Genomic DNA, 21,938 nt, shown 5'->3' on the forward strand with positions numbered 1-21,938 from the left:
CCCCTGTTTTTCTTCCTTATTTCTAGCCATACCTGTATGTTTCAGCTTTGCCAGTCTCTTCTTGGGGTAAAATGGAAGCAGGTCCTTTGTGGAGTGTCCAGAAGGGCTGGGGAAGCTGATAGTTCACTTTGCTCTCCCTTTCCTGGCAAGAGGAATTCTTTCTAGCTAGGGAGTTCCCTCTTGGTACTGAGCAAAGCTGAGCTAGGGGAACGGATGATGCAGGCAAAATGAAACTCTTTTCCTTCCCTTTTTGTAAAGTTATTCTCCATTTTTCAGTTGTGTTGCTAAAGTTTTTAAAATAGATATAAGATCTTTCCTAAAGCTGTTTTTTATTCATAGATAGCTAGGTAGTATAAGATGAAATGTTAACAGAGTATTGTATTGGATGGTAGTGAAGTAGACAGGGATGAACAAGTTTTAGAAGACATTTCTCTATCGATGTCTTGTATTTCTGCATATCTTGTAAGTAAAGCACTAACTGCGCTTTGTTCTGGACTATCTTTTCGAGGATGTTTTTGTAATGAATAGTCTTGGAAGACAGAGATAGTGTCTTCCTTCCAAGGAAAGGGCAGGCATACTTATTCCCATTATAAAAAATACGGAATTCCTAAGCTCAGAGTTTACCTGCATTGTAACCCACTGTTTCTATAGGCATCTATTGTACCTATGCACATGGCTTCCTTGGGACTTGGTATGGCTAAGGTAACTAGGTAACTAGAAAAAATGGGAAGAGTAATTGTAAACATTTAGGAGGATTCTCTAAATTGATGGCTGTACAAATACTTTTAAGTTTTCCTTCATTTTTAGAACTAACACTAGAGATCTCAGATGATGTACCATAGCTGTGGTTTAAGCAAGAATGATGCTCAGCTCTGATATGCAGACCCAGAATTTGAAAACAACATAGAAAACTGTAGTATGTTTATTGGTTTGTTGTGGCTATTGTAGGTTGCCTTGCATTCTTTTGTCTCATATATACATATAAATATTATATAGATAATAAATATATGTATTATATGTGCATACAATATATATGAATAATATACATATATATATTATTAGACAAGTGGTAAAACCACTGGCTGTCGTGTTATAGAATATTAGAGTTGTAGGGAATCTCAGTAGTGGCCATTTTAGCTTCACAATCTTACAAGGGAACTGCGGTCCAGAGATAAATGTAAAATAGTTTGTCTAAAGGTCCATAGCTAGTTCTCAAAGAAATGTGGACTTGAAATGAGGTTTACTAATATTCTTTCTGTCTCATCATGCTACATCAGGACAGGGAAAGTGAATTCCCTGAGAATGGACCAAGAGATGAAACAGTCTGTGTTAAAGTCTACAATTTTTGGTATGGTGATGCGAGAGGACTTTAGTACATTGATGAGCATTTAAACTTTATAGAGTTATATATTATATGTATTAGAAAAAATGGAACTTGGACTCAAATCAGTAAATTTGTGGATTTTATTAGATAAGGCTAATTAAATTTAAAATCAAAGATGAGTAAAAAAATTAACTGTATGCTGGTAGTACTGGCAAAAATTGTGAAGTTGCTATACCGATGACTATTGAGAAACAGTGATAGAAAAATAGTTAAGTTCATATCTGGCAGCATAATTATGTGACTGATGGAGAAATAAACATTTTTAAAAATTCAGTTAATACTTTTGTGTTATATATTAATAGAATTCAGTGGTTATTTGCCTATTAATGGTAATATTCTTTTTAATACAGGCATCTGTTTTCTCCTCTTGGGTTATTTAAAACTTTGCCATCACAGTGAGACATGTAGTAAGTACCCTTTGGCTATGCCAGAAATTTGTTGCAAGGTTTCTATGAATTAAAATCGAAGTAGTATGTATAAGAATAGTTAGCAATAATAGAAGGCAACACAAATGAACTTTCACAAAAAAATTGATATACAGCTTACACTAAAGTGCACAAATTGTACGTGTACAGCTAAGTGAATGTTTATGTATGGATAAACGCAGGTCACCACTACACAGGTTGAGGTATAGCCCCCCAGTAGGTTTTCTTATGCCCCCTCTGGTCAGTAATCCCCCTCCAAGGACGAACATACTCTGACTAATTCTTAAGTTTCCAGAACAGTGGCACATGGTAAGTGTGCAATAATGTTAAATAAATGAATGAGGTCTTAAGATTTTATATGCTTAAAGGGATTTTTTTGGGGGGTATATTATGATTATTAAACTAATAATTTTTCTTTCTTTTTTCCTTTATAATTTTTATTATTTTTTAATGTTCTAAATGTTACTATATCTGACCATTTTCCTGTATTTCTTATGCACCCCTTAAAGATAGGCTGTTTCTTCATTCTTCATGCATTAGGTAAATATTCATTCCATTTTCAATCCCCTCTCATAATTTGATCTAAAATATTTGTCTTATTTGATCTGCAATTAATTTTGTTGTCCTAATTTTTTTTTCTTTCAATTTAAAAGTAGACATTTTAAAGTTCAAGTAAGTCAGGTATCACCTTAGGACCTTGTTCATATACCTTAACCATGTCACGTTTCTTTTCAGATGTTATAGTTGTATTTTATTTAGGCAATTTTTTTCTCCTTTAAAACTTCGGGAGTTTTAGGACTACTTAATTTATAGGCAGTTCTAAAAAGTGGCACAGTTACAGTTCAGTTGACTTGAAAGATTTAAGATTTAACCTGTGTATAGGAAGGGCAAGGTAATTTGCTCACAAATGAGACAAGAGGTCATTAAGTTCAAATGATTCAGTGTGAATAACTAGTTTATCATGGAAAGGGATTACAGTGCCACCATAATTGATTTATTTCTAAACAGAACCTGACAAATCTGTCGTTTTTGACGAAAGTTCCTATATCTTGAATCTGATCTCTAATTTTGGTATTTCTAAGTAGCTTCTAAATGGTTTTCTGTTGGTTTTATTTGATTGGGTAGATTTTCTTTTCTTTTCTTTTTTAATTTTTTTTTTTTTTATGGGTAGGTTTTCTTCTATTCAAGTTTGGTAAGAGTTTTTTGTCATGAATAGGTTTAAATTGCCCCAATTCTTTTCAGCATTTATTACAACAAATGTGATTTTTCTCATTTTATTATAATGTGGGTTGTATAGATCGATTTTTTTTTTTAATTTTATTTATTTTTATGAGAGAGAGCACGTGCATGCACACTCACATGCACAAGTCTGGGGGAGGGAGGCAGAGGGACAAGCAGACTCCCCGATGAGCAGGGATCCTGGTTCAGGGCTCCATCCCAGGACCCTGGAATCATGACCTGACCTGAAGGCAGATGCTTAACTGACCCAGGCACCTCGATGGGTTTTGTTTTTTTTTTTTTTAAACAGATAAACCTAACTTGATTATAGTGGTGGCCCTTTTTATATATTACTAGATTTGGCTTTCAGATACTTTTTTTTTTTTTTATAGGATTTTGACATCCATATCTCAAGTCATAATTTCCCTTCTTTCACATGTCCTTGTCAAGTTTTATATGTCTGATCAAACAACTTGGGTCATGTTCTTTCATTTTGTTTTTCTGGAAAAATTTGTGTAAGATTTCTATCCTCCCCATCACCCTGACCCCCATTGTTGGGTAAAATTCACTAGTGAAGTAAACTGATGATGAGAATTTTCTTTGTTGTAGAGTTATTATTATGGATTCCATACGATTTTTCTCATTTTCTGTTTCTTTTTGTGGAAGTTTCAATAAGTTGGATTTTTCTAGAAATTTCTTTTTCTTACAGATTTTCAAATTTATTGGTATAAAGTTATTTATAATTTTCTTTCAGGATATCTTTAATGTTTGGAAAATTTTTTATGATGTCTCCTTTATCAGTCATAATATTGGTTATTTTTGCAGTCTCATTTTTTATACCCCTTGTTTTACCTAGCCTTCATCAATTTGAATCTTTTTAAAGAACTTCTGACTTTGTAGATTTTCTCTTTGTATTTTTGTTTTCTGTGTCATATTTATGCTCTTTGTTATTTCCTTCCTTTTACTTTTTTAGGTTTAATTTGCTCCTATTTCTAATTTTTTGAAATGGATGATTAGCCCTTTGATTTTCAAGCTGCATTTTATAGATATAAATTTTCTCTATAACATGGTCCTATCTTTGGCTCTTGGGAGCCCTTTTGAATTGGCTCCTAAGTCTTCATTATGTAACTCCAGAAATCTTTTATAGCATTTTTGCTTGGATATGCAAGATACTGGAATGTAAGATTATCTAGGCATACCTTGTGTATTTGTTGTCTTAGACCTAGAATATGCCATTTCTCCAAGAAGCCCTTGTGTCTTTTAATGAGAAATGATAGAGATCACAGACTGGGTGCTGGGTCTGGTTGCTGCTGGGTTGGTTATTGTCTCTGTGTGCTGTTTTGCTATTTCCTTTTATTTATTTATTTATTATTATTATTTTTAAAGATTTTATTTATTTATTCGACAGAGATAGAGACAGCCAGCGAGAGAGGGAACACAAGCAGGGGGAGTGGGAGAGGAAGAAGCAGGCTCATAGCAGAAGAGCCTGATGTGGGGCTCGATCCCATAACTCCGGGATCACGCCCTGAGCCGAAGGCAGACGCTTAACCGCTGTGCCACCCAGGCCCCCTGCTATTTCCTTTTAAACCCATACAACTATATATTTCACTTTGGAATGATGATATAGTAAGAGGAGTCTTACACAGTTCTCTATAGATTGGCTTACTTTTAAGGAAACGTATTACCTTGAGTTACATTCTATCATTCATACTTTCTTCTCTGTATCCAACTCTGCAAAATGTCTATCTATCTATGTATATATTAGAATCTTGCTGTGACCAAAATTTGTATATTTTTAAACTAGGAAGTTACCTTTCTAATCTATTCCTTTTCCACATGTATTTTTTAGAAAAATTGTAAACTATACAGTAATCCGTTTGAGATTACTTCAGTTCTTTATTTTATTTTTTGTAGTATTAGGTATTTATTGGGAGATAAGGTATACAAATTTTGTTTCTAAGTCTAAAACCAAATAGATGAATCTCAAAAAAATGTAAACCAAAGTTCAAAATAGACTGCATAAGTTAAGAAAGCCATTAGATTATAAAGATTTATAAAAGATTCTGCATTAGTTAATCTTAGTTAGATTTATTTATATATTCTTCTGGTAGTTAATTTGTTTTATTTACTATAAAAGGGCTTTGCAAAGTTTTGTTTTTTGTGTTCTTACTCTACTACCTCCAGAAGGCTGAGTTTAATATCATTATGCGCTACTGTAGGTAACATCATGCATGTAGCTTTGTCGTAAGGCTCATTGCATTGTAGTATACTAGTCAGTTTATTTTGCCTTCTTTTGGCTAGGATAGGAATGATGTTTATTGTTCCACATATGTCAGAATCTTCAACAGTGTCTCTTACAAGAAGTAAATAAATATTTGATGAATGTGTTTTGAGCTCTACAAAGGACACATAATTGATGGTGAAGCGATATAGGTATAAAGGCTTATTTTAAGCCTTAAAAGTTATGAATTATGTATATTAATGGTTGGTCTAAAGAAAATGGGAAATGAAATTTGTTTTGTACCTTCCCAGAAATTTAGTAGTAGTGATTTTCCGCTTTTCATTGAACTTAGTCTAACGCTGTTGGTTTTCCTCTGGGCAAATTGCTAATGATATTGTTTTGGCTGAACTCTACATATTGTGTATTTTATCGTCATTGTTGTTCTTATTATCATTTTTAGATTGGGAGGAACTTTTAACATAATTCATAGGTGCCAAAGTATTATTATACTGAGAAACATATGTACTGCACTGTTCTGCAAGAATTTAGATGAAAGCCATTTGGATAGACGACTGCTTTAATCCAGCAATCTATTTACATAAAATTTTTTTTTTTTTTTCGTCAAAGTGCTTATGAATACGATGTTGGTGCTGGCTTGCTTTTTGGGAACTGTCACATTCATGTGATGACTTTCTCATATTAGGCTTTCCTTAAGGATTTGACTTAGTGTAGATACTGTAGATCAGGTCAGACTAGCTAAACAATTTTTTTTTTATTTGCAATCTATTTTTTTTTTTTTCTGGTCAAATTGGCAGTGAGTGAGGTTAAGATTATTGAATCTAATACTCCTTTCCAGTTATGTTATTCTTTAGAAGTATGGTGTGTTCATTGATAAGCATTCTTGCTTTTGAGAGTTTTTGTTTTTGTTACATATTCATGTAACAAAACAACAAATAACTTCTGGGGCATCCTGTGAAATAGGAAATACTAATCCTGTACAATTTGTTGATGCCTTCAGAGGCAGCCATCATTCATTACAGCATCATAAAGTTGTTAAGATTAAACAAGGGGCACTTGGGTAGCTCAGTTGGTTAAGTGTCTGCCTTTGGCTCAGGTCATGATTCTGGGATCCAGGTCCTGGGGCGGGGCTCCCTGCTCAGCGGGGAGTCTGTTTGTCCCTCTCGCTGTGCCCCTCCCCCTGCTTGTGCTCTGTCTCTCTCAAATAAATAAATAAAATCTTTTTTTTAAAGATAAATGACATGTGTTAAAGATGTTAGCCTTGCTTAGTAGTTGCTCCTTCCTTTTCTCTGTGACAGAAATAGCAATTTAAGCCCACAATAAAGAAGAATTATTATAAAAATTACTTTTTCTAGGAACTTTTTAAGTTTAAGTGTAGACAATGAGACACCAATTCCCCAAACAATGGCTAGAGTACTGATAACAAAAGGAACAAAAGAGGGAACAAAGTCTTCTTTAAACTTTGCATTTGACTAGTAATTATGTTTAAATTTGGATGCAGGCCTACCTTTAGCCTTGCAGTTTGGGGAAAGGAGTCTTTAGGATTATGACACATTGTACTCTTTTACAAGAATTTTATTACACTTTCTTTTTGATTGTATTTATAACATAGACTGTTTAAACATTTTTTTAAATGGCAGAAAAGGTTGTCTTCCCTAGTGCCTACTGCCATTAAGTTTGTGATTAATTACCATTTTTGACTTTAAGAAATAAACTTTTTAATTCTTAGATTATCATTTTGATGAGGGAGCAGGAGGCAAGCTGAGGACAAAGCACAAGCTGATACCCCCCCCCCATGGGATATGCATGACATTTTTCCAGGAAACTTCCAACTATTTTAATGATAATGCTTTGTTAGACGGGAAAACAACCTTAGTTTGACAATAGCCAGGCCTCCAGTATCCTGAGAGTCTTCTTTAGCATATCAAAATCTTTTTGGACACCTCCCTTTTTCTTTACCTCCCCTAACTCCGTCATCAGCCATTCCTCACAACCCCAGTGTAGCGGCTCTTTCTGTCCATGTGTCCTGTCTCCAGGCTTTAATAAAATCACCTTTTTGCACCAAAGATGTCTGAAAAATTCTTTCTTGGCTGTTGGCTCTGCACCTCACTACATTCCAAAACGACATCAATTTATAAACATCTTTTGACTTTCACCTCTGAAAGATGGGAAAATTACTGTGCTTATCCTTTAAGCCTGTAATCAATCACCTTTTCCCTCTAGGATTTTTTTTTGTTTTATATGTTGCAGTCTTTGGCTTCAGAGAAAATAACGAAAAACTTGTTTCTTGACATTGCTTTTTGTATTAGTTAAATCAGTCTTTACATAATGTGATTGATGTGAAATGTTGGTGTTTCAGAGCGAACAGTAAAAAAAGAATTCTTGAGATGTCTTAGGTGCAAAAAGGGTAGTTTTATTAAAGCACGAGGATAGGACCTGAGGGCAGAAAGAGCAGCACTGGAGTTGTGAGAAGTGGCTGATTATATACTTTGAATTTGGGAGGGGGTTAGGGATAGTTAAGTCTCTAAGAAATTTGGAAGCAGGGTTTCCAGGACCTTGAGGGGCTAGCTGTTTTTTAGGAAACGTTTCATTTACTACTGGCTAGTAAAACCGTCCTCCTGAGATCCCTTCAGATGTATATCAGTGTGCTATATGTTTGGATGATGATTGCTAACATATATCTTGGGGGGGGGTGTTGGGTAGAGATAAAGGAAGTTTCCAAAGGGATTTTTTTTTTGTTTTTACGGGATCTTGGAGGTTGGGCTAATGTCTAGCCAAGGTTGCCTTTTGCCTTGGGCAAAGTGTTAACATTGAGGCAACTTAGCTAAGCTTCCTTGGGAAAGGTTGGTCTGCCTGTCTCAAAGAATTGTCTTGTGGGCTATAGTTATAAGGAAGTTTAATTTTTTTCTTTTGCCTTTATTCTCCACCTCAGTAATTACATGGAGTAATTTTGCAAATTGAGAAGCAAAAATTGGGATTCATTCATTCTATAAATATTGATCCTTTAATATTGAAGTACCCCAGGGATCTGAACTTGGTCCTTTTTTTCTACCTGCACAGATAACCCAGGAACTCTTATCCAGTTTTATGGTTTTAAAATTTTTAAATATGGGAGGGTGGGATGGGGGTAAAAATGATAAGCTTTACCATGGGATCAAACTTAAGTTGTTATCAATTTAAAATACACTGCTGTAGTTAGGAGTTGTTATATGTAAGCCTCACGACAACCACAAAATAAAAACCTATAGTAAATATACAAAAGATGATGAGAAAGGAATGTAAGCATTCCATTAAAGAAAGTCAACCAAACCACAAAGGAAGGGAGTAAGAGAAGAGAGGAATTACGAAAATAGCCAGAAAGTAGTTAACAAAATGTCAATAAGCACACACTTATCAATAATTATTTTAAAAACATAAAAAAATATTATTTTAAATCTGATTGGACTAAATTCTCCAATCAGAGATTGGAGAGTGGCTGAATAGATAAAACAACAATAACAACAACAAAAAAACAAGACCCATTGGTATGCTACCAGAAGAGCCTCACTTTAGTTGTTAGGACAGACAAAAGTCTGAGAGGGGAGGGATGGAAAAAGATATTCCATGAAAATGGAAACTAAAAGAAAGCTGGAGTAGCTGTACTCAAACAAAATACACTTTAAAACAAAAACTGTAATAAGACAAAGATGGGCATCATATAATGATAAAGGGATCAATCCAACAGGAGGATGTAACATTTGTAAATATTTATACACCAACATCGGAGCATTTACATATATAAAGCAAGTATTAACAAGACCTAAAGAGAAGTAGACAGCAATACAATAATAAGTGATGTTAATACCCCAATATCAGTGGATAGATGATCCAGACAGAAAAGCAGTAGGAAAACACTGCCCTTAAATAACATGTTAACCAGATGGAATTAATAAACATAATCAGAACATTCTATCCAAAAGCAACAGAATGCACATTCTTCACAAGTACACATGGAATGTTCTCCAGAATAGATCATATGTTAAGCTACAAGTGTTTTTTTTTTCATTTATTTTATTTTTTAAATATTTTTATTATTATGTTCAATTAGCCAGCATATAGTGCATCATTAGCAAAACAAGTCTTAATCTATTAAAGAGTATTGAAAGCATATCAAGCATCATTTTTACCACAGTGGTTAAGAACTAGAAATTACATGAAAAAAACAGGAAAATTTACAAATATGTGGAGGTTAAACAACATGCTACTGAACAACCATATGAGTCAAGAAGAAATCAAAAGAGAAAAAAATACCTCATGACAAACAAAAATGGAAATATACTAAAATTTGTGGGATACATCAAAAACCATCCTAATGGGACTTCTCTGGAAGTTCACAGTGATAAATGCTGTAGCTCAAGAAACAAGAAAAATCTCACAAACAACTTAACTTTACATCTTGAGGAAATATAAAAAGAACAAACTATGTCCAAAGTTGTTAGAAGGAAGGAAATAACAAAGATTAGGGCAGAAATAATGAAATGGAGACTAAAAGACAGTAGAAAAGATCAATGAAACTAAGAGCTGATTCTTTGAAAAGATAAACAAAATCGGCAAGCCTTTAGCTAAAACTCACTAAGGGAAAAAGAGGACTCAAATAAATAAAATCAGAAATGAAAGAGGAGATATTATAGCTGATACCACAGAAAAACAAAGGATCACAAGAAACTACTGTGAACAATTATAACTATATGCCAACAGATTGGACAATCTAGAGGAAATGGACAAAGTCCTAGAAATATACAAGCTATCCAGACTAAATCATGATGAAATAGAAAATCTGAACAGATCATTTACTAGTAAAGAGATTGAATCAGCAATTTAAAAACTTCCTACAAATGAGAGTCCAAGATCATATGGCTTCACTTGTATATTCTCCCAAACATTCAAAGAATGAATATCAATCCTTCTCAAACTCTTCCAAAGTATAAAAGAGGAGAAAATTCTTCCAAATTCATTTTACAAGGCCAGCATTTCCCTGATACCAAACCAGACAAGGATGCCACAAGAAAAGAAAATTACAGGTCAATATCCCTGAGGAACATAGATGCAAAAAATCTTGAAAAAAAATATTAGCAAACTGAACTAAACAATACTTCAAAAGGATCATACACCATGATCAAGTGAGTTTATTCCAGGGCTGCAAGGATGGTTCAACATCCACAAATTAGTCAGTATGGTATACTATATTAATAAACTACAGTATAAAAAATCATCTGATCATTTCCATAGATGCAGAAAGAGCATTTGACAAAGTTCAACATTCATTTCATCTCAACAACGCAGATAAGTGGGACTATACCTTAGTATAATAAAAGCCATATATGACAAACCCACAGTTAACAATATATTCAGTGGTGAAAAGCTGACAGCTTTCCCCCTGAGGTCAGGAACAAGACAAGGATACCTGCTCTTGCCCCTTTATTCCATATAGCATGGAAAGATTCAGCTAAGTGAAAATTATATTGGGAGGAAATCTGCATTTCCAGACAATGATGGCTAAGGAAGGCTGAGCATTTTATTTGATCATAAATTGGGATAAAGCCAGGAAAACATTAATAAGTCACCAAAAGCTGTACATACAACAGACATACACATACATGCACATCTGTGCTTTGTATTAACCTAGGTGTAGAACCAACATAATGTAGGCATGAATGCAGGGGGAAGAAATAGAGGAAATGAATGTGTGAACATTTGTGAAATTTTCGAGTGGAAGTAAAACACTGGAGGGTAGCTTTCAGGAAAGTAGAACTGAGAAAGGACTTTTTTAACAGTCGGGGCGGTTTGAGCATTATGGACAAACAGAAGGACTGACAGGACAAATTCTTTTCGTAGAGCCCTGTCCTGTCATTAGGTGCTAGTCAAAAATGTGGGTAGAAAGCTTAGTCACAGAAAAGATGGTGGCTGATAGAGAAGAAATCCAAAAGGGGAGCTTATAAAATTGCTCTTTTTTAAAAGCAGTTGTTTATGTTATTGAACATTTCTTTGTTTTAGAAAGTGTTCTTCTGTACAGGTAACTTTAAATCAGTCAGAACTTAAGTACTTACAGAACCTAGGCAGTTGGCAAAAATGAGTGAGGTGGTCAAAGTACAGATGCAGATATGGTGTGAGAGGTGGGTGCAAACTGGAGAATGTTGCCCCTTGTAAAGTGGATGACTGCTGCTCGGCTCTGATCAGTTATTGTTCAGTGTTGCCACATCTTCCAGAGTTTTAGGACAAGTCTTAAATCTACATTGTTAGATGTATAAGTTTTCACTCTTAAAATATTGGTTGCAAAGAAGAGCCAAAATCACAGCGGGTTGCCTTACATTTTGTTACCTGTTTTACCTATTGAATTCCTTGTCATGTATGGTTTCCTTACTGTTTTGTTCACATAAAGCTTTCGAGGAGGGCTGCTTATTGCTAAAGTATAAATATAAGCATAATGGAACCAAATCTCCTCTTATAAAATTATTGCAAAACCAAATACTGGTTTAAAAAATCATTTGAGAAATACTTAAATGCTATTCACAGGCTAACAAACATTTATCACATGCCTGCTACTAAGAATACATTCATGTCTTTAAAAATTAAATGTGTTCAAACACTTTCCTTCTCATTTTGTTATCTTAGACTTCACTGTGCTATATTTCCAGCTGCTTGCTCAACATGCCCACTTGAATATCAGATAGACATCTCAAACTTAACATACCTCAAGCTAAATGTGTTTACCCCCCCAAGTGCCCCCAAAGAACAAACCTTACCTCCCTCATCAGTCTTCCCCGTCTCATCTGATGGCCATCTTTTCAGTCATTCAGTCCAAAAATCTTTGTGATTACGGATTCCTTTCTCTTCCCACGTCATAGTCAGTCCTTTAGGAAATCCTGTTGCTTCAACTTTCTAAATATATATAGTATTCTACTTCTGAATATCTTTATGGCTGTCATGCATCCTAGTATCATTGTATCATCCTAGTATCTCCTGGATTACTGCAGTAGCATCTTAACTGAATTCCCAGTTTCTACCCTTTCCCCACTACTACAGTTATTGTCAACACAGAGAAACTTTAAAAATGTAAGTCAAATCATGTTGTTCCTTCCTCTGAACCCGCCAGTGAGTTCTCATATTACTTAGAATTAAAGGCCAAGATCTATAGTGGCCTGCTCAACCTACTGGATCTGCTTCTACTTTTGTTCCCTTACTTCTGTGATTATATCTCCCATTACTCTTTCATCCCTTTGCTCACATTGTTCTAGCCGCATTGCTTTCTTGCTATTCCTCAGACTTACAGGTTAGGCACTTAAGACCTGCACTGGCTCTTCCCTCTGACCTGAAACTCTTTTTCAGATATCTACATGGCTAATTCCCTCCCTACTTCAAATGTTTGATCAGATATCATCTTTTCAGTGAGACCTATCATGAACATCCTATATAAAATTGTAACCCTTTCCTCCCTGGTTTTTCTTAGCCTGCCTTATTTTTTTCTCATAACATCACCTCTAACATATAACCTTTTAAAAAATTTTTTACTTAGTTAACATATAGTGCAATATTGGTTTCTAACAAAAGACTTCTAATTTATTGTATTTATTGTTTGTCTCTTTCTAGAATATAAGCTCCATGAGATTAGGGTGTTTTGTTTATTGATGTATTTTATTATTTTAAAGATCCAGTTGGTTTTATTAAATGACTCATGAATCAGGCAGCATCCCATCTAGCAAGTAGAGGGGGACTCCTCCATTGATGTATTTTAAGTAACTAGTACAATGTCTAGGAATAAATAAACCCTTAAAATGGAATGGATAGGATGAAAAAAATTGGTAAAATACTTTTGACGTTGAAGCTTCCTATGGGTGTTTTATTATTTTGTTTTTAGTATTGCTAATTTCTAGTATAATGACTGTCAGTATTCAAATATGAATTTTAGTGTGCATTTCATAGGTGTAGTAGTTTTTGTATGATTTGTTGTGGATTATTATTTATTCATACAGGTAATTGAGGTGACAAGTGCAACAAGTGTTTCTTAAATGTCTACTGTGAACTAGCACTGTGAGTAGACAGATGAGTAGAATGCAGTCTTTGTCCCTGAAGAGAATTAGATCATGAGAACAAATAATTACAATGCATTGTAATACATATAGTAAGGAAGTGTACCCAAGGTTTATAAATTGAAAGTCCACTTAGCTTGGGCTAATTGTATTGGTTATATCAAAGAAACCAAAAGCCCAGTTAAAAAGTATTGTCTCCAGTGTTTATACTTCAGTGCAGCCTTTTATACTTGCAGAAACAGGAAAATGGTTTTCAAACTTCAAGAAATGACCAGAATTCTGCTGACTTACTGATTTTGGTTTTGTTAGCCCTTTTAAGGAAGGATTATTGGAGAGGTTATTAGAGACTTTTGAATATATATAGTTATTTTAAGTTTAGTCTGGAGGTTTTGTTAGTTAAATAAGTTCAGAAGAAAAAGACTTGTGATGAAGACATGCTTCTAAGACTTCCAAAATAAAAACTATAAAAGTGATATATATTCCTTGTAAAAATGGGAAGACACAGAAACACAAAGAGTATTTTATATGTAATGTTCTATAATTTGCCTTTTCCACCTAATGTGGCCTTCTTTCTAGTTTATATATAAAGTAAATACACAAAGAGTATGTAAAGACCTACCTAATTTTTAGAAGTTGCTACATGATATTCCATTGTATTTATGGTATAATTTAAGCAAACTCCTAATGATTCACATTAAGGTTGTTCCAGTTTTCTCATCATATCTATTACTTTGTTGGAAGTGTTTATATATCTTCGTGCATTGGTATAAACAAATAAATGTGGCATAATTATTAGCCTCAAAATTACTGGATTAAAGTATATATATTTTAAATTGCCCTTCCAAAAATTGTTATGATTTATATTCTTCTCACAAAAGTATATGAGAATACTTTTTCCTACATTCTTGCCAGGGTTGGCAATATTAGCACACTTTTTAGTTTTTGCCAGTGTAATCATAAAAAAAAGAGCATTTATTTCCTTAATTGTAAGTAGATTTAAATATCTTTTTAAACTTCGAACAGTCTCATATCTGTAACCTTTCTCTTGCTGTTCTTCAGTTGGTATATTTTCTTTTCTTCCATTTTTTTCTCTGAACCTTTACCATTCTTTGCCCATGTCAAAATCTGTTTTCTCCCTGATTGGATTTCCCAGTAACCTCATCCTAAAATGATTTCTCCTTCCTAATACACGTACTGCTTTATTTTCTAGTCCTAATACATACGATTTTTTTTTTCTTCTAGGTTTTTCAAATTTACAGGATGGCTAAACATTAACGGAAAGAGAAGCATAAACTTACCTTCTTTCACTATGGATGCAGGTTTGGCAGATGGAGAACTGGATCAAACTTTGGTGAGTGGTTCAAATATAGTATAATAAGGTACTATCACCTACAGCTGTGAAGTGTTTGATGTAAGCCATCATTTTATTTTAAAAAAATGTATTTAAAACTTAAAAAAATTTTTTAAATAATTCTTGAACTCCTGCTGATGTGAAAATGACAGATACTTTAAAGCTTGTTGAGGCCAAACCCAGTCAGTTTTCTGACATTTCTGTCCTATGTCTTCCTGTGCTTACTTGTATTAACTTGGTCCCAGCCCTTGGGATGGTAAATTCTTTGGGATAATGCAGAGGCCAACTTTTTATGTTTCATATTGCTATGAAATTATATTGAGATGCTTGTAAATTTTTAATTTAGTGAAAGTCCTTCATTCAAACTCAAATGTAGGAACAGTCTAATGATTGATAGCAAAATGCAATTTTGTTTACTTGTGTTAACTTGTTCCCAACCTTTTTTGAATTTCTGGTTCAAACTTGTCTTAGTTTCTTAAAGGGTCAAAAAAAGTTAAACGTTAAAATAACTTGTTAATAGAAAATAAAATGGGCATGGAAGTAATTTGGTTTACAAAGGTTATTGTCACAGCGATTATAAAAGGAAAACTGATGGTAGGTTATTTTATTTTCACTATGATTTCAGCAAAATCAAGATTAAAGCCTTGTCTTAGAACATGTATACTTTGCCATAAATATCTTATTTAAGGTTAATGGACTTTTTAAACTCTTTTAGCTGAAATATTTTTAATCTCTTACTGATAATAAAAATGCCAGTAATAACAACAATTGCTGTTCTCTAAGTGTATACTTTGTCAGACTGCCCTCACAATAGCCATTAAAGGTAGGTATTTGTTTATTCTCACATTTATAGTTAGAGAAAAGGGCTCTGAGCGGAGGTTAATTATCTTCTCTAAGAGCTCACAGCTTGAGGGGTGTTTCAATACTTTGCCACTAATGTGTTGACTCTGTGCCTGTCTTTCTGAATAGAATTGCTTAAAATTTACTGTTACCTTTTAAACTAATGTCTAAACAGATAGTATTAAATTCTATCCCAGAATACCTGTGCTGTATTAATAAAATTTTATTCATTTTTTATTCTAAATCCTGTTGATAGAGATTGGAGCAAGATATTTAAAAAGCAGCGAGAACAATTTTCTTTTTCTTGTTCATTAAATTTCTTTTGTGAAATATTGTAGCTTATTTTACCAATAGTTTCAGTTGCATTACTGAAATATTCTGTATTTGAAACTAATCTTGAGATCTGCTTTTGAGTTACCTATTTATAAAATACCACCTTTGAACTACACTGCCTAAGCTGGTTACTATTTAGACCTAGGAGAAGTGGATAGGAACATGGGCTCTGTAGGTATTTAACTACATGTTAAAATCTAAGCTCTGTTGCTTAGTTGTACGACTTGGGTGATTAATTAAATTCTCTAAGTTTTCAGTTTCCTCATATATTATATAAAGATAATAGTAATATCTACCTTCCAGAATTGTTTTGAGGTTTTTTTTTTTTAAGATTTTATTTGTCAGAGAGAGGGAGAGAGAGAGAGAGCACAAGCAGGAAGAGCCATAGGCAGAGGGAGAAGCAGGCCCCATCTGAGCAGGGAGCCCAATGTGGGACTCGATCCCAGGACCCTGGCATCATGACCTGAGCTGAAGGCAGACGCTTAACCAGCTGAGCCACCCAGGCGACCCTATTTTGAGTTTTGATTGAGATAATGTATCTGTAAAGTGCCTATTACAAAGCCACAGACATTATAAACATCCAATAAATAAAAGCTACTACTATTATTGTTGATATAACTAGTTGTATCAAGCCCTTCTCTCCAAAAAGATAAATAATTAGAAGGCAAGAGATGCAGTAAAACACATTGAAAAAGCCCTAGGCTATTCAGTAATTTTGGCTTTATACTTTCTCAGAATCTCAGTTTTTCTTCCTAAAATATTTAGGCAAATATTCTACTTCAGTAAAAAATACATAGGCAGGAATACTCATTCTGACTACTTGATAGAGACAGTATGATCTAGAGAAACCAGAAAGTTCTTTGAAAATATGAAGTAGTGTGTCAATATGAGTTGGTAGTGTTTTTAAAAAATTATTGCATGTACTAGTTTTTAAAATATCAGTAAACTTTTTTTTAATTGCAGCCTTTGTACAAAGTACTATGCCTGGTGAAGGGGATGCCAAGAGATGCACATTATAGTCTGTCTGAATTGGGTTTATTTTGGGAAGACTAAAGAGATGGATAAATAAGGCAATACAGATTTACTCAGTGTTAAATGATGGACATAAGGCAGAGTTTACAAGCTGTGAAGAGTGGGTGGTTGTTAAACACTGGGGTAGTTAGAAAAGCTTTCTTAAGAGAACATACACTTTGACTAGCACAAGTAAATAGTGAACATAGGATTGAAAATGAGCAAGGAATGCATTCTAGGAAGGGAGGATAACAAGAGACAAAGCTAAATGGGGGAGGTAATTGCTTATGGCTTTTTTTTTTTTTTTGGGGGGAGAAATGAATTAGAAAAATTAAGGTAGATTGGAAGGTGGTGTTATTTACAGGAATCATTGATTCATGAGGCAGATAGAGACCAAAATTGTAGAAGGTTTTGAGTGCCAGACCCGGGATTTTGAACTTGGAAAGCCATAGTATGTCACTGAATGATTTTATGTAGATAGATGAATCTGGAAGCAGGATATAAAAAATTAGGAAGAGTAAAAGATATTAAGAGACTATTATAGTAGTCTTGGTGTGAGGTTGTAAAAACTTGGATTCAATATGACTGTCAGTGTCCATTAATTTAATATTCTTCTTCCATAGGAGATTACTTTTTCTATATATTTTTTTAAGTAAGCTCCACACCCAATGTGGAGCCCAACATGAGGCTTGAACTTACAACCCTGAAATCAAGACCTAAACTGAAATCAAGAGTTGGACAGTTAACCGATTGAGCCGCCCAGGCGACCCTACTTTCTCTTTTTTTAAAAACTTCTTTTGCCCATTCATTATTCCACTTGTGTATAGTTCAATTTTTGTGGTAGTGTTAAGTAGTAAATATTGAAAAATATGGATTGAATATCTGTACATGGAACTAATATATTTCAGAACACAAGTATACATTTAATATGTGTCTTAAATGATATTTTGTAAAAGTCCAGAACTTAGATCACTTTAGCAATTAACCACTAAGAAATGCTTTAAGTGCAGGAGTTACATTTTTATTAATAGATTGAGGTAGACTATGTGAAACTTTTTTTTATTAGAAAAATTGAATGTGTTTTTCATCTTAAGGACAGTCATTATATCTTTTGAATATTTTATATATTATTTCTGTTGCCAGAAGAAACCTTTCTTAAGAAGGTCTGTTAGAGGTAAAAATCTTTTGTTGTATTATAAATGAATTATATAAATGACTTTTCAGAAGAGAATACATTTTTTAAAATATGTGTGAATCTTTTGTATTGTAAGGTGCTCTCAACTGAAGTAATCTTTCTAAAGATTCTATTATAAATTGGGTACTTTGAATCAAAGGATTTCTGAAATGTAAGGAAATGCAAAGGTGATTTAGTTCAGTAATTCTTAGAATGTAGTAAATGAGTCTTTCTAATGGGCCTAGCTAGAGATTATCCAGCTTCCTGAAATTTTTATTTTTAGGTACTTACTAGGTGGGTGTTTCATGATTACTGTGATTTGGTGTTCACAAAGTAAATTGGTCTGTTACTAGACTTAACTGAGAGCTTTAAATCATATTCTAAGAAGTGTGGCTACTGTATATAATATTTGGCAACATTATATAGCTTGTCTATTTGGCCATGCCAGTTAATGGAATTGCCCCAGTGTTTGGTAACATCAAGTATTATTTTGAGTGGTCCTAAATCATGTAAATTCTTAGGTTGCAGAAATCTTCTTACATAAAATAATAAAAGAACTAGAAATTTTAGTCACCAATTTGTTACTTACATACTCATTCTCTCTTATATTAAAAGAGTTCTAATAGCTGCTTGCTAACTGTAAGAATTTATATTTTAATCACATTTAAGAATGGTGCTATCTTTCTTGAACTTTTTATTATGGAAATTTTCAAATATATTTTTTTAAAAGATGGACTAGGGTAGTGAATCATCATGTACTTATCACTTGTCTTCAACAATTACCAATTCTGGTCAGTCTTGCATCATCTGTAGTCCCACCTTCCCATCCCATGTTTTTTTTTGGAGCAAATCCTGGATAAATCATTTTTTTTTTGTAAGTATTTCAGTAAATATCTCTAAAATATCAAGACTTTTCTTTAAACTTTAACCATAAATACCATTAGTATCCTAAAAACGAGTAATTCTTTAATCAAATAACTAGTCAATGCTTTAATTTCCCTGGTTGTCTCATAAATATTATTTTTTATAATCCTTATGTTGGCCTTGGTTGGTAAGTCATTGAGATCTTTTTTAATCTTGCGAGTCTCTCTTGTATCTGTTTTTAATTTTTCCTTTTCAGTTTATTGAAATAAATAAATAAGGTAATTTGTCTTGTAGAATTTCTCACAATCTGCATTTTCCCCCATGGTGATTATTTAATGTGTTCCTCAGTCACTTCTGTTTCTCACAAGTTGGTATTAGAGACTTGCTCAGACTCTTTTTTGACAAGTATACTTTATTGAGGGTCTTGTGTATTATACACCATCAGGAGGCATATAATGTCTGTCTCTCTTCTTGTGATAATAGCAGCCTTGATGATCATTGCCTAGATATGTTAATTCACTAAGGGTATAAATTAGTATCCTAAGTGGCTTACAAAAATGGGGGCTGGAGAGAATAACTGTGACTAGTCCCTACCTTTCACACGAACCAACCCACCTATATTTTGTCTTCTAGACTATTAATCTTTTTGCCATTTTATAACTTTATTGAACCTTCTAAAGGGAGACATTTTTTAAAAGGATAAAACAATTTGACAAATAAATGCTTTATTATCATCTTTAATTTATTAACCTTACAGTTAGTAGTATTTATTTATTTATTTTTCTCTCTCTCTTTTTTTTTTTAAATTTTTTTTATTATATTATGTTAGTCACCATACAGTACATCCCCGGTTTTCGATGTAAGGCTCGATGATTCATTAGTTGCGTGTAACACCTAGTGCACCATGCAATACGTGCGCTCCTTACTACCCATCACCAGTCTATCCCATTCCCCCACCATCCTCCCCTCTGAGGCCCCCAGTTTGTTTCTCATAGTCTATAGTCTCTCATGCTTCATTCCCCCTTCTGATCACCCCCCCTTTCTTTACCCCTTTCTTCCCCTACCGATCTTCCCAGTTCTTATGTTCCATAGATGAGAGAAATCATATGATAATTGTCTTTCTCTGCTTGACTTATTTCACTTAGCATTATCTCCTCCAGTGCCGTCCATGTTGCAGCAAATGTAGTTAGTAGTATTTAAATATTTGTAATGTTTGAACTTCCCAAGTGAGAAAATATCACTCAGTTATTTCTTATTGTATGGTACTTAGATTCTGTCTTACTATAGCTTCATTTTTTTGACTTGTTAAATGTTCTTATTAGAAGCTTGAATAATATAATGTAAAAACTTTGTAGATATATAACGGCACTCTAATAAACTCTAATGGGAATTGAAAAAAGAGTTAGCTTTTTTTAAATTAAGATTTTATTTATTTATTTGAGATAGAGCACAAGCAGTGGCAGAGGGAGAGGGAAAAGCAGCAGGGAGCCAGACTCCGCACGCTATGCCAGGACCCTGAGATCATGACCTGAGCCGAAGGCAGATGCTTAACTGACTGAGCCTCCCATGCACCCAAGAGTTAGCTTTGAAAAAGAAAAGTAGCCAGTGATTTACACAGTACGTCAGCAGAATTCTAAGCCAGAAATCTTTTGTATTTCCATTATGCATGGAGAGCTTCTCCAGTTAATGGTATCTGATGTTATTCACCCATTTTCTCATTCTCTCATGAGTGTACAGTGCACTTTTCCAGAGACTACATGAGGTGATGATGTCATCAGTCTTCTGGCTAATGGAGTGTGTGCTTGTATATTCTTGTGTTTTCAAGTTTTCTTAGTTTAATTTTTTCCTAAGCAGTATTTTTTTATTTAAATTAACTTTATTTTTTAGAATAGTTTTAGACATAGAAAAAAATTACAGAGTTCCCCTCTACTTTGTTCTCAATTTCCCCTATTACTAACACATTTATGGTACATTTGATATAATTAATGAATCTAGGTTGAGACATTATTAACTAAAGTCCATACGTGATTCAGATTCCCTTAGTTTTTACCTATTGTCCTTTTCTGTTCCAGGATCCCATTTGGAATAGCACATTATATTTACTAGTCATGTTTCCTTAGGGTCCTCTTGACTGTGATTTCCTTGTTTTTGATGACCTTGACAATTTTGAGGAGTACTGGCTAGATATTTTGCACAATGTCCTTCAGTTGAGATTTGTCTGTTTTTCTCCGATTAGACAGGTCCTTACGGGTTTTGGGGAAGAGACCACAAAGGTAAAATGCCATTTCATCACATCATTGCCAAGGGTATATACTGTCAACCTGCCTTGTCATTTCTGATGTTGACTTTGATTACATGGCTGAAATAGTGAGTTTCTCATTTTTAATTTATAATAGGGCAAATAACGGTAGGTATAATGCACATTAAACAGCAGCTCTTTGGAGTCTTCAGTAATTTCTGGGACAGTGAAGGGATCTGGAGACCCAAAAGTTTGAAAATTCCTCAAGCCTTTAGCAATTAACACTTTAAGGAAGAATACTTTATAGCTACCTGATATGAAAGGAGGGATCCAGAAGGTGATGGGGGTGGGGGCAGGGTAGAAAGAAGAAATGATAGGGCCTTCAGGAATGAGGGAGTGATGATCAAGATAAAATCTGACTACTACAGAATTGTACCTAGCATTATGATCTGTATCTTTCAAGGAGTTTTGTTTTTGTTTTGTTTCTGTTTTCATTTTGACATTTACAGATATTGGTTGAATGCTTACCTATTTTGTCTTTTATGAGTTTTAATGTTTTGTCTGATTCATATCATCTGCAAATAATAGTTTATTTCTTTCCAGTCCTTATACAGTTAGGACTGTGGTTTTGTGTATGTATGCCTGCAGGTGAAAGTTGGTGGGTGTTTACAGCCTTTTATAGTTTTCCAGAAATTCATCTATTTTGTGTAATTTTCAAAATTATTTAAGATTCATTATTATATGAAGATAAAATTTGATTAAAAGTTCAAGAAAATCTCTGCCTGTTCAGCTAT

General features: G+C 33.8%; 1 protein-coding gene across 16 annotated transcripts in view; it reads left to right on the plus strand.

Moving 5' to 3' along the window:
* The window catches only part of OSBPL8 (oxysterol binding protein like 8), a 158,025-nt gene that overhangs the window by 35,288 nt on the left and 100,799 nt on the right, over positions 1–21,938 (plus strand). For 8 of the 16 annotated variants that reach the window (XM_048218186.2, XM_044384575.3, XM_044384578.3 and 5 more), the window contains exon 2: positions 14,575–14,683. In XM_048218186.2, the coding sequence (XP_048074143.1) occupies positions 14,642–14,683 (42 nt within the window). In that variant the 5' untranslated portion in view covers positions 14,575–14,641. Of the gene's footprint in view, positions 1–14,574; positions 14,684–21,938 lie in introns of those variants that run through there. The other 8 variants (XM_044384583.3, XM_048218190.2, XM_044384581.3 and 5 more) reach the window with 7 other exon arrangements.

This window comes from Ursus arctos, unplaced genomic scaffold (assembly GCF_023065955.2).
Source record: "Ursus arctos isolate Adak ecotype North America unplaced genomic scaffold, UrsArc2.0 scaffold_21, whole genome shotgun sequence".
Lineage (NCBI taxonomy): Eukaryota > Metazoa > Chordata > Mammalia > Carnivora > Ursidae > Ursus > Ursus arctos.